This window comes from Sapajus apella, unplaced genomic scaffold, assembly GCF_009761245.1.
Source record: "Sapajus apella isolate SASKATOON/1434 unplaced genomic scaffold, GSC_monkey_1.0 scaffold21, whole genome shotgun sequence".
Taxonomy (NCBI): Eukaryota; Metazoa; Chordata; class Mammalia; order Primates; family Cebidae; genus Sapajus; species Sapajus apella.
In genome coordinates, this window is record NW_022436961.1 from 28,034,082 (window position 1) to 28,050,865 (window position 16,784).

General features: G+C 40.5%; 1 protein-coding gene across 3 annotated transcripts in view; it reads left to right on the forward strand.

Annotated features, from left to right (window-relative positions):
- Nucleotides 1-16,784, forward strand: part of CDCA2 (cell division cycle associated 2) — a 48,726-nt gene that overhangs the window by 15,587 nt on the left and 16,355 nt on the right. For all 3 annotated transcript variants that reach the window (XM_032288561.1, XM_032288559.1, XM_032288560.1), the window contains exons 8-11: nt 2,571-2,782; nt 13,586-13,676; nt 14,175-14,419; nt 15,854-15,932. In XM_032288561.1, the coding sequence (XP_032144452.1) occupies nt 2,571-2,782; nt 13,586-13,676; nt 14,175-14,419; nt 15,854-15,932 (627 nt within the window). The remainder of the gene's footprint in view (nt 1-2,570; nt 2,783-13,585; nt 13,677-14,174; nt 14,420-15,853; nt 15,933-16,784) is intronic.

Sequence of the window (16,784 nt, forward strand, 5' to 3'; positions counted from 1 at the left end):
AGTTTTCCTGTCTATATAATAAAATGTCAAAAGTACTTCCCTAAAGTACACAGGCATTTCCCTAGTAGTCTTGGTACCAGTAACAGAGTATAATTACTAAACATCTCCAACGTGGTTTTCATTACAAAGAAACATGTTTCACATAAAAGCTTCATAATATAATCCAGAGACAGAATTTGTGCATGCTTAAAATTTGAAGCCAGGCTATTTCTGATATATTTTTTCATTTCTTCCAGTTTTTTATTTTTATAAATATGCACCCAGTTTCCCACCAATGTAAATCACACGAAACACTGCTGAGAGCAACACGATTGCCTTATAATAGGTTCTTTGAGACTACTATCGTAATGCAAGGAGGGGAGTACTAATTTCTATTCTGGCTTGCTCCTTTCCCAAAATCATGATAGTGTTGACCAGATCCTAGCAGTTGTCAGATACAAACAAACTGGACAGAGGGCCATAGCATAATTAATGAATAATTTCACAATGATCTGGTTAAGAAAACGCACAGAAAATGGTGATCATATAATTTTTTATTTTTCATCTTATTTATGTCATGTATCACATTGATTTGCATGCATTGAATCATCCTTGCATCCCAGGAATGAATCTAATTTGATCATGGTGAATGATTCTTTTAATGTGTTCCTGAGTTAGGTTTGCTAATATTTTGTGGAGGATTTTTGCATCTTTGTTCACCAGGGATATTGGTGTATAATTTTCTTACAGTTTTCTTATATGGAACACGGTAGTGCTAACCTTGTTAAATGACAAGGAAGTAGTTGGAAGTATTTTCTCTACTTTGTTTTTTTTGGAAGTGTTTGAGAAAACTTACTAGTTCTTTAAATGTCTGGTGGAAGTCAGCAATAAAGCCATCTGGTCCAGGGCTTTTCTTTGGTGGGAGACTTTTTATTACTAGTTCAATCTTCTTCTTCTTCTTTTTCTTAAATAAAAAATAGAGATGGGGCATTACCATGTTGGCCAGGCTAGTCTCGAACTCCTGACCTCAGGTGATCCACCCACCTTGGCCTCCCAAAATGCTAGGATTACAGGCATGAGCCACCACGCCTGGCCTAATTCAGTCTTCTTCTTACTCATTATTGGTCTTTCGAGATTTTCTATTTGTTCATGATCCATTTCTTTTAGATTATCCAATTTTGGGTGTTTAATTATTCATAGTAGTTTCTTGTGAGCCTTTGTATTTTGGAGTCAGGTTCTCTGGTAATGCTAGTTTGCTTCCTGTGCTGTGAAGTCAAATGATCTTGCCAGCTGTACTCTGTGGTCTAGTAAGATCACTGGCTGGACTCTGCCTTCAGGTGGAGCTGCTCTCTGGCTCTGTGATGGTCTCTGATTTGGCAGAGTTGCAGGTTGCCTTCCTTGGCCGGTCAGTACTATTGTTTGGAATCTAGTTGGGGAGAACCACGTGATGGGCTCTGAGACTCCTTGAGATTGTTGCTTGGCCACATAGGGTAGACAGGGCCTGAGGCTGTACTCCACAGATGTGTGTAGATTTAGGCTTGCCTCCCAGCTTAGGGTAGGGTTAAGCAGAGCACTGAGGTTTGGTCGAGTCACTGCTCTGCAGCTGGGGTTGGGCAGGAACAGATGCTCCTTCCGCAGGTGATCACCCACACAACCTGGTTTGGAGAAGACTTAGTGATAGCACAAAGGCTTAGTTTAATCACCTTTCCACTGCTAGGATTCAGTAGGCCCAGATGTACCTTTCATGGGCAATTGCTGACCTACAGTTGCTCCCCCATGGGGAGGACTTAATGCAAGCACCAGAACGTGTTGTTGGCTCACATCTTTACAGCGAGAGGGCCAGATGTTTCCTCTGTGGGCAATCGCTGACCTGCAGTTTCCTCTCGACCTGGGGAAGACCAAATGGAAGCACCTAGGCTGCGTAGGGAAGCTGGATAGGGATTTTAACTTGGAAGACCCACTAACCATGTTTCCTGCAGCTTAATACTGCTGGCTGGTTTCTCTGGTGTGGCACTTCCATTAGCTGGAATGCAGCCCACCAGAATTTGCTCTTTGGTGGCTACAGTCCCCATCCCATGTACTTTGTTTTTATCTGACCCTGTTTGGGACACATATAGTGCGTTTGCAGTTGGGTGTGATGATGTGATGATCTTTTTCTTATTCCTGCCACCCTCAGATGTTGACATGCCTGTGAATTTAGCCATAAAGTTACTTGTTAGTCAGTGCTCAGCTCAAATTAGCTTTTATGGTCCAAGTAATAAGTGCCGTCAGCAGAGGCATGCTAATACTTTATAGCTGATTCATGATACCTTCTTTCAACCTCTGACTCGGTGATTTCCTGGGGAGCCAAATCCCCATACTCACTTTATGCTTCATAGTCAGATTTGAGGTAAAAACTGACCAGTGCTGCTGCTTTACCTCCATTTTGCTTTCCAAATGAAATCCCAGATGTTACTCTTTAAGCGGATTATATTAAGTTTGAATTTTTCATAGCACATTATTATCTTTGCAAATAGATAAAGTGGTTTTGGTCTAGAACAAACACATTTAAGAGATCTTCCACCTCTGAAGTTTCCATGTTTATCTCGAAGCACTCAAGGTTGCTGACTGCGTAGTGGGCAAAGGATCAAACAATGCCGTTTCGCCTGACACGTTCACAGCAGAAGTGAGCTCAGACGCAATCCCTGATGTCAGGGCACCAGCTACTCCAGTGTGCAGGAAGGACCTTCCCTCCCATGACACCTTTATACTTCGTTCTGTTCTGAAGAAACCCTCTGTTCCGATGTGTCTAGAGAGCTTACAGGTAAGAAGAGAGTTAAATTTCCTAAAGCAAATGAATAAAAATGCGTTTTGGTTCAAAGTAATACCCCTGAAATGTCATATCATACTGGTTTAAAAGGAAATGTCTTACTATAAATTTTTTTCCTCATCTTATTGACAACACTATGTGTAGTTTCTTTTTGTTCTTGTTTTTTTTAAATTAAGTGTAGTATATAGTATGCAGAATTTAATATAAGTCGACTGTAGTTTATAAAGGGTCATAATCTTACTGCACTAACATAATTGTATCTTGATTAATTTTATAAAATTATATGTGATACTAATTAATCATAATTAATGTGTCAATCTGTTAAACTGATCATTCCACCCAAAATATTTGGTCTTAAAACTATCTCTTGGCCGGGCTTATTGACTCAACGCCTGTAATCCCAGCATTTGGGGAGGCTGAGGTGGGTGGATCACAAGGTCAGGAGTTTGAGACCAGCTTGGCCAGCATGATGAAACCCCATTTCTACTAAAAATATGAAAAATTAGCTGGGCATGGTGGCACACCTGTAATCGCAGCTACTGGGGTGTCTGAGTCAGAAGCATTGCTTGAACCCGGGAGGCAGAGGTTGCAGTGAGCCAAGATCGCACCACTGCACTCCAGCCTGGGTGACAGAGTGAGGCTCCCTGTCAAAAAAAAGAAAAGTACCTCCTAGAGCCATCCCGTCCTTTTTACTCTAAGCTCAGTGAGTATGAGGAAAGACGAAGCTGATGAGAACTAGCTGGCATTTATTGAGTCATTTTTACAGTTCTGACATACACACAGCAGCAGTGTTCCGAGAAAGGTATAGGACCTGTTTGACATACGCTTAGGCTTGTAGGTTGTTCAGTGAACACAGACAAGTCTGCTATTAAAATTCATGACAGGTTCTCAGTCCATGAGAGGCTGCGAGTCTAGCCTCGGTTGTGAAAATGCCAAGTTTCAGATCCTGACTTGGAAATGTAATCACTGAGCAAGTTATTTGACCTTTCTCTGCCTGGTTTCCTTATATATAAAAGTGTTAAGTTAGTAACTACTTTTAGTGTAAGTTGAGCATTAAATGGAATGGTATAAAATCACCAAGACTGTCTGGCACTTCAGAAATACAAATCTTTTTTTTTTTTTTTTTTTTCTCGAGACGAAGTTTCACTCTTGTTGCCCAGGCTAGAGTGCAATGGCATGATCTCGGCTCACCGCAACCTCTGCCTCCTGGGTTCAAGCAATTCTCCTCACTCAGTCTCCTGAGTAGCTGGGATTATAGGCATGCGCCACCACACTCGGCTAATTTTTTATTTTTAGTAGAGATGAGATTTCTTTATATTGGTCAAGGTGGTCTCGAACTCGTGACCTTGTGATTCGCCCGCATCGGCCTCCCAAAGTGCTGGGATTACAGACATGAACCATTGCGCACAGCCCTTTTTTTTTTTTCAAACCATAAGCATTTTAACACACACGTATGCCTGCAAGTCTGTTCTGAAGCCAAAAGGAACTAAATTACCTTCTATTTACATGGATGATTGATGGTCAATTGCTATTTGAAAAACATTAATAACTTTTAATAAAAATTATTATACTTTAAGTTCTGGGATACATGTGGAGATCATGCCAGATTGTTACATAGGTATACACATGCCATGGTGCTTTGCTGCATCCATCCCCCCATCATCTACATTAGGTATTTCTCCTAATGTTATTCCTTCCCAATCCCCCCATCATCTGCTGTCCCTCCCCTAGTCCCCCCACCCCCCAACAGGCCCCAGTGTGTGATATTCCCCTCCCTGTGTCCATGTGTTCTCATCGTTCAACACACACTTACGAGTGAGAACATGCAGTGTTTGGTTTTCTGTTCCTGTGTCAGTTTGCTGAGAATGATGGTTTCCAGCTTCATACATGTCCCTGCAAAGGACATGAACTCATCCTTTTTTATGGCTGCATAGTATTCCATGATATATATTTACCACATTTTCTTTATCTAGTCTATCATTGATGGGCATTTGGGTTGGTTCCAAGTCTTTGCTATTGTAAACAGTGCTGAAATAAACATGCATGTGCATGTATCTTTATAATAGAATGATTTATAATCCTTTGGCTATATACTCAGTAATGAGATTGCTGGATCAAATGGTATTTCTTTTTCTAGATCCTTGACGAATCACCACACTGTCTTCCACAATGGTTGAGCTAATTTACACGCCCAGCAACCACTGTAAAAGTGTTCCCATTTCTCTACATCCTCTCCATCATCTATTGTCTCCAGACTTTTTAATGATCGCCATTCTAACTGGCTTGAGATGGTATCTCAATCTAGTTTTGATTTGCATTTCTCTAATGACCAGTGATGATGAGCATTTTTCCTTATGTTTGTTGGCTGCATAAATGTCTTCTTTTGAAAAGTATCTGTTCATATCCTTTGCCCACTTTTTGATAGATTTGTTTTTTTTCTTGTAAATTTGTTTAAGTTCTTTGTAGTTTCTGGATATTAGCGTTTGTCAGATGGGTAGATTGCAAAAATTTTTTCCCATTCTGTTGGTTGCCAGTTCACTGTAATGATAATTTTTTTGCTCTGCAGAAGCTCTTAAGTTTAATTAGGTTCCATTTGTCTATTTTGGCTTTTGTTGCCATTGCTTTTGGTGTCTTAGTCATGAAGTCCTTGCTTATGCCTATGTCCTGAATGGTTTTGCCTATGTTTTCTTCTAGGGTTTTTATGGTGTTAGGTCTTATGTTTAGATCTTTAATCCATCTGGAGTTAATTTTTATATAAGGTGTAAGGAAGTGGTCCAGTTTCAGCTTTCTGCACATGGCTAGCCAGTTTTTCCAACACCATTTATTAAATAGGGAATCCTTTCCCTGTTGCTTGTTTTTGTCAGGTTTGTCAAAGATCAGGTGGCTGTAGACGTGTGGCATTGCTTCCGAGGCCTCTGTTCTGTTCCATTGGTCTATATCTCTGTTGTGGTACCAGTACCATGCTGTTTGGATTACTGTAGGCTTGTAGTATAATTTGAAGTCAGGTAGCATGATGCTTCCAGCTTTGTTCCTTTTGCTTAGGATTGTCTTGGCTATGTGGGCTCTTTTGGTTCCATATGAAGTTTAAGGTGGTTTTTTTCCAGTTCTATGAAGAGAGTCATTGGTAGCTTGATGGGGATAGCATTGAATCTGTAAATTACTTTGAGCAGTATGGCCATTTTCATGATACTGATTCTTCCTAACCATGAGCATGGAATGTTTTTCCATCTGTTTGTGTCCTCTCTTATTTTCTTGAGCAGTGGTTGGTAGTTGTCCTTGAATAGGTCCTTTACATCCTTTGTTAGTTGTATTCCTAGGTATTTTATTCTCTTTGTAGCACTTGTAAATGGGAATTTCTCATGATTTGGCTCTCTGTCTGTTATTGGTGTATAGGAATGCTGGTGATTTTTGCATACTGATTTTGTATCCTGAAACTGCTGAAGTTGCTTATCAGTTTCAGGAGATTTTGGGCTGAGACTATGGGATCTTCTAAATATACAGTCATGTCATCTGCAAATAAAGATGATTTGACTTCCCCTTTTCCTAATTGAATACCCTTTATTTCTTTTTCTTGCCCGATTGCTCTGTCCAGAACATCCAATACTATGTGGAATAGGAGTGGTGAGAGAGGGCACCCTTGTCTAGTGCTGGTTTTCAAAGGGAATGCTTCCAGTTTTTGCCCATCCAGTATATTGGCCTGGGTTTGTCATAAATAGCTTTTATTATTTTGAGATACACTCCATCTATACCTAGTTTATTGAGAGTTTTTAGCATAAAGGGCTGTTGAATTTTGTTGAAGGCCTTCTTTGCATCTATTGAGATAATCATGTAGTTTTTGTTATTGGTTCTGTTTATGTGATGGGTTACGTTTATAGATTTGCATATGTTGAACCAGCCTTACATCCCTGGGATGAAGCCGACTTGATTGTGATGGATAAGCTTTTTGATGTGTTGTTGGATTTGGTTTGCCAGTATTTTATTGAAGATTTTGCGTCAGTGTTCATCCTGGATATTGGCCTGAAATTTTCTTTTTTAGTTGTGTCTCTGCCAGGTTTTGGTATCAGGATAATGTTGGTCTCCTAAAATGAGTTAGTGAGGATTTCCGCTTTTTGTATTGTTTGGAATAGTTTCAGAAGGAATGGCACTGGCTCCTCCTTGTACATCTAGTAGTATTCAGCTGTGAACCCGTCTGGTCCTGGACTTGTTTTGGTTGGTAGGCTATTAATTGCTGCCTCAACTTCAGACCTTGTTATTTATTCAGGAATTCAACTTCTTCCTGGTTTAGTCTTGGGAGGGGGTGTATGTGTCCAAGAATTTATCCAATTCTTCTAGATTTACTGGTTTATGTTCATAGAGGTGTTTGTAGTAATCTCTCATCAGATTTTGTAGTTTGTATTTCTGTGGAATCGGTGGTGATATACCCTTTATCTTTTTTTTACTGCATCTCTTTGATTCTTCTCTTTTCTTTTTTATTAATCTGGCTAGCCATCTATCTATTTTGTTGATCCTTTCAAAAAACCAGCTTCTGGATTCATTGATTTTTTTTTTTTTTTTTTTTGAAGGTTTTTTTGTGTCTCTGTCTCCTTCAGTTCTGCTCTGATCTTGGTTATTTTTGGTCTTCTGCTAGCTTTTGAATTTGTTTGATCTTGTTCCTCTAGTTCTTTCAATTGTGATGATAGGGTGTTGATTTTAGATCTTTCCTTGTTTCTCATGTGGGCATTTGGTGCCGTAGATTTCCCTTTAGACACTGCTTTAAATGTGTCCCAGAGATTCTGGTATGTTATATCTTTATTCTTATTGATTTCTAAGAACATCCTTATTTCTGCCTTCATTTCATTATTTATCCAGTTTTCATTCAGGAGTAGGTTATTCAGTTTCCCTGTAGTTGTGTGCTTTTCAGCGAGTTTCTTTTTTTTTTTGGGACGGAGTTTTGCTCTTGTTACCCAGGCTGGAGTGCAATGGCGGGATCTCGGCTCACCGCAGCCTCCGCCTCCTGGGTTCAGGCAGTTCTCCTGCCTCAGCCTCCTGAGTAGCTGGGATTACAGGCACGCGCCACCATGCCCAGCTAATTTTTTGTATTTTTAGTAGAGACGGGGTTTCACCATGTTGACCAGGATGGTCTCGATCTCTTGACCTCGTGATCCACCCGCCTCGGCCTCCCAAAGTGCTGGGATTACAGGCTTGAGCCACCGCGCCGGCCCTTGAGCGAGTTTCTTACTCCTGAGTTCTAATTTGATTGCACTGTGGTCTGAGAGACTGTTGGTTATGATTTCTGTTCTTTTGCATTTTCTGAGGAGTGCTTTACTTCCAATTACGTAGTCAATTTTAGAGTAAGTGCCATGTGGTGCTGAGAAGAATGTATATCCTGTGGAGTGTTGGGGTGGAGAGTTCTGTAGATGTCTGCTAGGTCCGCTTGGTCCAGATCTGAGTTCAAGCCCTGGATATCCTTGTTAAGTGTCTATCTCGTTGATCTGTCTAATATTGACAGTGGAGTGTTAACGTCTCCCACTTTTATTGTGTGGGAGTCTAAGTCTCTTTGTAGGTAATTAAGAACTTGCTTTCTATAACTGCATGCTCCTGTATTGGGTGCATATGTATTTAGGATAGATAGCTCTTCTTGTTGCATTGCTCCCTTTACCATTATATAATGCCCTTCTTTGTCTCTTGATCTTTGTTGGTTTAAAGTCTGTTTTATCAGAGACTAGGATTGTTAACTCCTGCTTTTTTTTTTTTTCCCCATTTGCTTGGTAAGTCTCAACCCTTTGAGTCCACATGTGTCTTTGCACATGAGATGGGTCTCCTGAATAAAGCACACTGATGGATCTTGACTCTAACCAATTTGCCAGTCTGTATCTTTTGATTGGGGCATTTAGCCCATTTACATTTATGGTTAATACTGTTATGTGTGAATTTGATCCTGCCATTTTGATACTAGCTGGTTGTTTTGCCCATTAGCTGATGCAGTTTCTTCATTGTGTTGATGGTCTTTACCATTTGGTATGTTTTTGCAGTGGCTGGTACTGGCTGTTCCTTTCCATATTTAGTGTTTCCTTCAGGAGCTCTTATAAGGCAGGCCTGGTGGTGAAGAAATGTCTCAGCAATTGCTTGTCCATAAAGGATATTCTTTCTCCTTTGCTGATGAAGCTTAGTTTGGCTGGATATGAAATTCTGGGTTGAAAGTTGTTTTCTTAAGGATGTTGGCCCCCACTCTCTTCTGGCTTGGCGGGTTTCTGCTGAGAGATCTGCTGTGAGTCTGATTGGCTTCCCTTTGTGGGTAACCCGACCTTTCTCTCTGGCTGCCCTTAGCATTTTTTCCTACATTTCAACCCTGGTGAATCTAACAATTATGTGCCTTGGGGTTGCTTTTCTTGAGGAATATCTTTTTGGTGTTCTCTGTATTTCCTGGATTTGAACGTTGGTCTGCCTTGCTAGGCTGGGAAAGTTCTCCTGGATAATATTCTGAGGAGTATTTTCCAGCTTGGATATATTCTCCCCATCACATTCAGTTATACTGATCAAGTGTAGATTAGGTCTTTTCACATAAGTGCATATTTCTTGGAGGCTTTGTCCATTTCTGTTCACTCTTTTTTTCTAACCTTGCCTTCTCGTTTTATTTCATTGAGTTGATCTTCAATCTCTGACATCCTTTCTTCTGCTTGATCGATTCTGCTATTGAAACTTCTGCTTGCTTCGTGAAGTTCTCATGCTGTGGTTTTCAGCTCCATGAAGTCATTTATGTTCTTCTCTAAGCTTGTTATTCTAGTTAGCATTTCTTCTAACCCTTTTTCAGGGTTCTTAGTTTCTTTGCATTGGGTTAGAACATGCTCCTTTAGCTCAGAGAAGTTTGTTATTACCCAATTCTGAAGCCTAGGCTTCTGTCATTTCTTCAAACTCATTCTCCATCCAGTTTTGTCCCTTGCTGGTGAGGAGTTGTGATCCCTTGGAAGAGAAGAGGCGTTCTGGTTTTTGGTGATTTCAGCCTTTTTGTGCTGAAATCTTTCCATCTTTGTAGATTTATCTACCTTTGGTCTTTGAAGCTGGTGACTTTGGGATGGGGTCTCTGAGTGGGCCTTCTTTCTGTTGATGTTGAAGCTATTTCTTTCTGTTTTTTAGTTTTCCTTCTAACAGGCCCCTCTGCTGCAAGACTGCTGGAGGTCCACTCCAGACCCTGCTTGCCTGGGCATCTCCTGCAGGGGCTGCAGAAGAGCAAGGATTGCTGCCTGTTCCTTCTTCTGGTAGCCTCATCCCAGAAGGGTATCCGCTAGATGTCAGCTAGAGCTCTCCTGTATGAGGTTTTTCTTTGGATATACGGGCGTCAGGGAGCCACTTGAGGAGGTGCTGTGCTGGGAGCTCTGTTGTTCCATTCAGAGCTGCTGGGCAGGGATGTTTAAGTCTTCTGCAGTGAAACTCACAACTGCCCTTTTTCCCAGGTGCTCTGTCCCAGGAAGGTGGGGCTTTATTTATAGGTCCCTGAGGGGCTGCTGCCTTGTTTTCAGAGATAACCTGCTCAGTAAGGAGGGAGTCTAGTCACAGTCTGCCTGCAGAGGCATTGCTGAGCTGCCATGGGCTCCACCCAGCTTCCCTGTAAACTTGTGTGTGTTTTTGTTTACATTGGCAAGATTAGAACTTCTTAGGTAATGGTGGACTCCCCTCTCTGCACCAAGCTCGACCATCCCGGGTGCAACTCAAACTGCTGTCCTTGGCTGCAAAAATCTCTAGCCAGTGGGTTTTTTCGCTGGTCCTTGTGGAGGTGGGACCCACCGAGCCAGATCACTTGGCTCCCTGCCCTCAGCCTCCTTTTTTTTAGGGGAACGGGCAGTTGTGTCTCGCAGGCTTTCCAGGTGCTGGCTAAAACGGCCGCCCAGTTTTGTGCTGGAAATCAACTGGAAACCCGTGGCGCTCATGTTGTCGGAACCGGTGGGAATTCCGACAGACCAGGAGTGGTCTGTGGGCTGTAAAGACCATGGAAAAAGTGCAGTATCTAAGCTGGAGTTCCGGAGTGTCCAGAAAATCGCAGATGGCCTCCCTTGGGTAGGAGAGGGGTTTCTCCAGCCCCTTGTACTTCTAGGGTGAGGTAGTACCCACCCTGCTTTGATTTGCCCTCCTTGGCTACACCCTTGAGATGACCCTGGCACCTCGGTTGGAGATAGGGGGGTCACTCACCTTCTGTGTTGCTCTCGCTGGGAACTGCGCGCTCAAGCTGTTCCTATTTGGCCATCTTGGCAGGAGTCTCAGCATTAATACCGTTTTTGGTTAAAGAGCAGATTTGGGGCAAGGCATGATAGCTCACACCTGTAATCCCCTGACTTTGGAAGGCCAAGGAAGAAGGATCACTTGAGCCTAGGAATTTGAGACCCGTCTGGGGGTAAAAAAAAAAAAAAAAGCTGATTTGGATGTATGTATGCACTGCTTGTTCATATCTTCTCCTCAAAAAGACTTAATATCTGAATGATCCGTGGAACTCTTCTCATCTTTTCTTTTTTTCTGAAATAGAGTCTTGCTCTGTCACCCAGGCTGGAGTGCAGTGGCGCAATCTCAGCTCACTGCAACCTCGGCCTCCAGGGTTCGAGCGATTTTCCTGCCTCAACCTCCCTAGTAGCTGGGATTACAGGTGCCCACCGCCACACCTGGCTAATTTTTTGTAATTTTAGTAGAGAAAGGGTTTCACCGTGTTAACCAGGATGGTCTCAATCTCTAGACCTTGTGATCCGCCTGCCTCGGCCTCCCATAGTGCTGGTATTACAGATGTGAGCCACCGTGCCCTGCCAGAACTCTTACTTTCTAACAGTATGATACAGCAAGTATCAAGTCCTGTCATTAGAATCATATGAAAACATTTACAGCTAATGATCCTTATACTAACATGGTGATACTCGTAGGCGTATAAAATTTGAGTTGTTTGCTGACTTAGTTCTGATTGTTTTAGTCAATATAAATCTAAAAGTAAACATGACCTTTGTTGTATAAGTTAACTTACTTTGCGATATGGTATGTACGTTTTCCTGGTCAGAAAAACGAACTGACTTCAGAGACAGATTAAGGAGGTTTGTTTCGGGCAGGACTATTTCTAAGAGCAGGTACTGTTCTTAGAATTGGGTGTGCAGGAGAAAATGAGTCATTCTTGACAAAAAGGACTGGTCAGAGATTTAGGTTGAGGCTGGACAAGTAGGTGGTGATTAAGAGGGCACTTGGAGGCCGGGCACGGTGGCTCACGCCTGTAATCCTTGCACTTTGAGGGGCCGAGGCAGTTGGATCACAAAGTCAGGAGTTCAAGACCAGACTGGCCAACATGGTGAAACCCCATCTCGTAAAAAATAAAAAAATTAGTTGGGCATGGCGGCTCGTGCCTGTAATCCCAGCTTCTTGGGAGGCTAAGGTAGGAGAATTGCTCGAACTGGGACGTGGGAAGCAGAGGTTGCAGTGAGCCAAGATCGCACCACTGCACTCCAGCCTGGGCTACCGAGCAAGACTCCATCTCAAAAAGAAAAAAGAGGGAACTTTAATCCAGTCTGCAAGTCTGGCTCTGTCTTGCTGAGCTCCAGGGGCCCTGGGTTTAGGCTTGTTCTGTCTTTTTCCTCAGGGCTTACAGTATCCCTCTCTTCCTAACTTGCCTACACTGTAATCTTCATTTGGAGAGACCCTCAGGGACAAATGCTACCTTCTTTCCTTGTTTCTTCCTCAAGAATATAATAATGTAAAAAGATTTAAATACTAAGAATAGGTGTGGTTCCCACATTTAAAAGAACACGATGTTATACCATTTAACTATTGTCTTTTTTCTTGTCTTAGTGCAGTTCTTGTATCTCAGATCATTTATATGGTGTTCCTCATTTGACACCATATATGGTACATGTAGCCTTCAGATTCGTTGGACTGAACCAACCAGAGATCAAAAATTACCAGGGAAAAAAAGTCATAAAACATAAAAACAGTACCATATAACAGTATTGTACCATACGTATTAACAGTGCAATATAACAGTGCCATTTAAAAGTGTTCTTTTAGGTTGGGCGCAGTGGCTCACCCCTGTAATCCCAGCACTTTGGGAGCCCAAGGCATGCAGATTGCTTGAGCTCATGGGTTCAAGACCAACTTGGGCAACATGCCAAAACCCCATCTCTACAAAAAACACAAAAATTAACTGGGCATGGTAGTGTGCACTTGTAGTCCTAGTTACTCGGGAGACTGAGGTGGGAGAATGGCTTGAACCTAGGAGAGAGGTTGCCGAGGCCTGAGATTGCACCACTGCACTCCAGCCTGGGCGATAGAGCCAGACATTGTCTCAAAAAAAATAAAAATGAAAAGTGTTCTTTACATGACATTTACATTGTATTAAGTATTATAAATATTAAAGGGTACAGGAGGATGTACACAGATTGTATGTAAATACTGTGCCATTTTATAAAAGGGGCTTGAGCATCCATAGATTTTGATATCTTTGGGAGGCCCTAAAACTACTACCCCGTAGATACCAAGGGATGACCATATGTTATTCTTCTAGCTACTCACGTTTTCCTTAGCTTTATTTGCTAGATCAAACACAGAATGAATTTGACCCATGTTTGTTTATTTCTGTGCTTTAATTTTAGTGTAAAATGCTGTTTTCTAAAGTAGTATCTAGGGGACCTAGTTTTGATTTGTGCCTGATGTAATGGTTTTGAGCCAGAACAATAATGAAAGTAAAGGTAATCTTGAATACTGGAGTATCTGCAGTTGACAGAGAAAATCAAAACTGTCATTCTTGATGTCTGTTTAATTCCATATGTAAAATTATTCCTTGACGTTTATTCTGTTTAGGAACACTGTAACATCCTCTATGGTGATGAAGATGGGACTCATCCGAGCGTAACCCCAAGTCTCGAAAACTGCTGTAAAGATAGAGAAGCGGGTAAGAAATTCCTATTTGTTTTTATGCTTGTAGATCATTTTCTTTTTAATAAAACCTGTTATAATACATGGAGTTTTCAGTGGTCTATTAATACCTTGATGCGTCTGAAATAACACGTGAATGAAGAACAGTTGAGAGGGATAGAATCTCCTTGGAGAGCCTCAGAATTGGTCTGTCCATTTCATGAATCCAGTTTTACTTAGTGGTGGAATTTGTAATTGAATTGTAATTGAAAATTTATGTTTCAATTTTATAAACCTTTAAGATGTTCATGCAAAATTTTACTTGGAAATCTGTTACCATATTTTAATTGGAAATGTGCTTATCTTCTCCATTTTGAATTTGCACTGCCAACAGTTATTCTGTAGCTCTGCTTTGCTAGCTGTTATATAAATAATAGCTGAATATAATCACATTAAAAGATTCTAGTATATGCCTTTTAGATAAGAAATCTAGCTTAATTTTTAGAAGTTACTCTCATTTATTATCTAATTATAGAAGATGAAGAAAAGTTGGAAGCACTGGCCTTTCTAAATATGAGGAAGAGGAAGAAAGTTACTTTTGGAGAGGAGCTAAGCCCGGAAGTGTTTGATGAATCTTTGCCAGCAAATACTCCATTGCGTAAAGGAGGAACACCTGTTTCTAGAAAGGACGTGCGTGGTCTCAGTTCCCTGCTGCTTGAGCAGTCACCAGCTCCTGAGCCGTTACCTCAGCCAGATTTTGATGACAAGGGGGAGAATCTTGTAAGTGTGAAAAGTGTTGAACAAACTTGCCTGTATTTTCATCAGACTTACCCTGCTTTGCATGAGCAATAACTATGCTTTGAAATGAGATAGACTAAATGATATGCCATGGTTTAAATTAATCTATTTTGTATGTAAGTTTTTATGAATTTTTCCCCATTAGAAATAATACTTCCCTGACTCCTTGTACATATTGAATAGCTTTATGCCAATGAATTTGACAAATTAAGTAAATGGATACCATCCATGGAAAACATAAACTATCAAAACTCACTAAAGGTGATAGCTCAATGGCCCTATATCAACTTAAGACATTTAAACTGTAGTTAAGACCTTCCCACAAAGAAAACTCTAGGTATACATGATTTATTTTTATTTATTTATTTTTTTTTTGAGATGAGGTCTTACTCTGTCACCTAAGGTGGAGTGCAGTAGTGCGCTCATGGCTCACCGCAGCCTCAACCTCTCCAGGCTCAAGCTGTCCTCCTATCTTAGCCTCCAGAGTAGCTGGGACTATGGGCGCACATCACCATGCCTGGCTAATTTTTTATGATTTTAATGATGAATTCTACAAACATTTGAGCAGGTTAAAATACTAATTCTACACAAGTTTTTCCACAAATTGAAGTGGGGGTTAATTGATGTCAGCATTGTGATTTCAGCATTAACCAGGTGCTAAAATCAGACAGACAGGCATTACAAGAGAAGAAAGCTTCAGTTCAGTATCCTTGTAAGCATAGCAATATATAAAAAGATAATATGTCATAACCACGTGCGATTTAGCCTTGGCTGCAATGTTGTTTAATGTTTGAAAACAAATCAGTATAATTCGCCTTGTTAAAAGATACATACAGAAATGTGATCATCTGAGTAGATACAGAAAAAGCATTTAACAAAATCTCATATCCATTTCTCATTTAAAAAACAAAACCTCTGAGCAAAATGGTAATAAAAGGGAATTTCTTCAATCTGACAAATGTCTATGCAAAAGCAACAGTTACTATCTTACCAGCAATTATGTGGGAAGGATTTGCTATCTGTATTTGTTTGCCATCTTACCTTGGAGTTCCCTGAATAATATTATAACATTAGACTGTGTTTATGAATGAACTTTTAAATTTTCTTTGTAGGAGTTAGAAATTTAGCAGTGGATCATTTTTTGTACTTTCACTTAAATATTGTCTTAGTATTTTGATGGATTGCAGTTAGTAAATATGATTTCATTGCAAACATGATTGGTAAATTATATAATATACATATATTTTTATATTCAGTCTCTTTGTTTTGCTTTGACTTTCAGAATCTTTTTGATTACCCATCTTTATGCTTATTATAGTTTCTCCTACCAAAATAAGTTCTTATTTTTCTTTTTGGCACATTATATATTCACTGAATTTAAAGATATGTAATTTCTATTCTTTTTTCTTTGTTTAGGAAAACATAGAACCACTTCAAGTATCATTTGCTGTTCTGAGTTCTCCTAATAAGTCATCAATCTCTGAGACTCTTTCAGGTAGTAACTTTTGTTTATCTTAAAATCATAAATGTCATTTTCAATAAGTGAATACGTTGACACTTTTTATTTTCTTTTAAAAATTTTATTTTTGTTACCACAGCATATACTTGATTTAAAAAAAACCTAATAGTATTGGAAAGCTGATATGAAGCCGTTCATTCATCCCTTTCCAATCCAAGCCTCATACTTCATGTCACCCACAATTCACTTCCTCACATGGGATCCCCATTTTGTTAGTTGCTAGAAGCAGTGGGGTTAGCCTCTCACCTCTTAAGTATCAATGACAAGCTGCTATTCACAGTTTGCAGAATTGACATCTGGATTGTAAGGATCGTTCTTAAATATCCAGCCATTTTCCTCAACATTAATGCGGCATTTTAGCACATGTGCTTTCTAAGGTCTTTGGCTATGTTATGATTATGACAAAGCAACAGGGATTGCTCCCAGCTTTTCTGACAAACCAGGACTTAGCTGGCAGATGTCATGGGATGGGCACCTTTATTCAGGTGTCTACCCTGGCAGAAACCCTTTAATGGCTTCTTGTTGACACAAACCAAATGTAGTAGAGTCCAAGCCATGTGTTACTAAGTTAGGGCTAAAATTTGAACCACGGTCTATTACGTTCCAAAGCGCATACCCTTAAACACATACCGCCTTTAATTTATATCATTAAAAGTCATCTGCCAGGCATGGTGGCTCCCGCCTATAATCCCAGCAATTTGGGAGGCCGAGGCAGGTGGATCACTTCAGGTCAGGAGTTTAAGACCAGCCTGGCCAACATGGTGAAATCTCGTCTCTACTGAAAATACAAAAAAAAAAAAAAAAAAAAAAAAGGCCAGGCATGGTAGG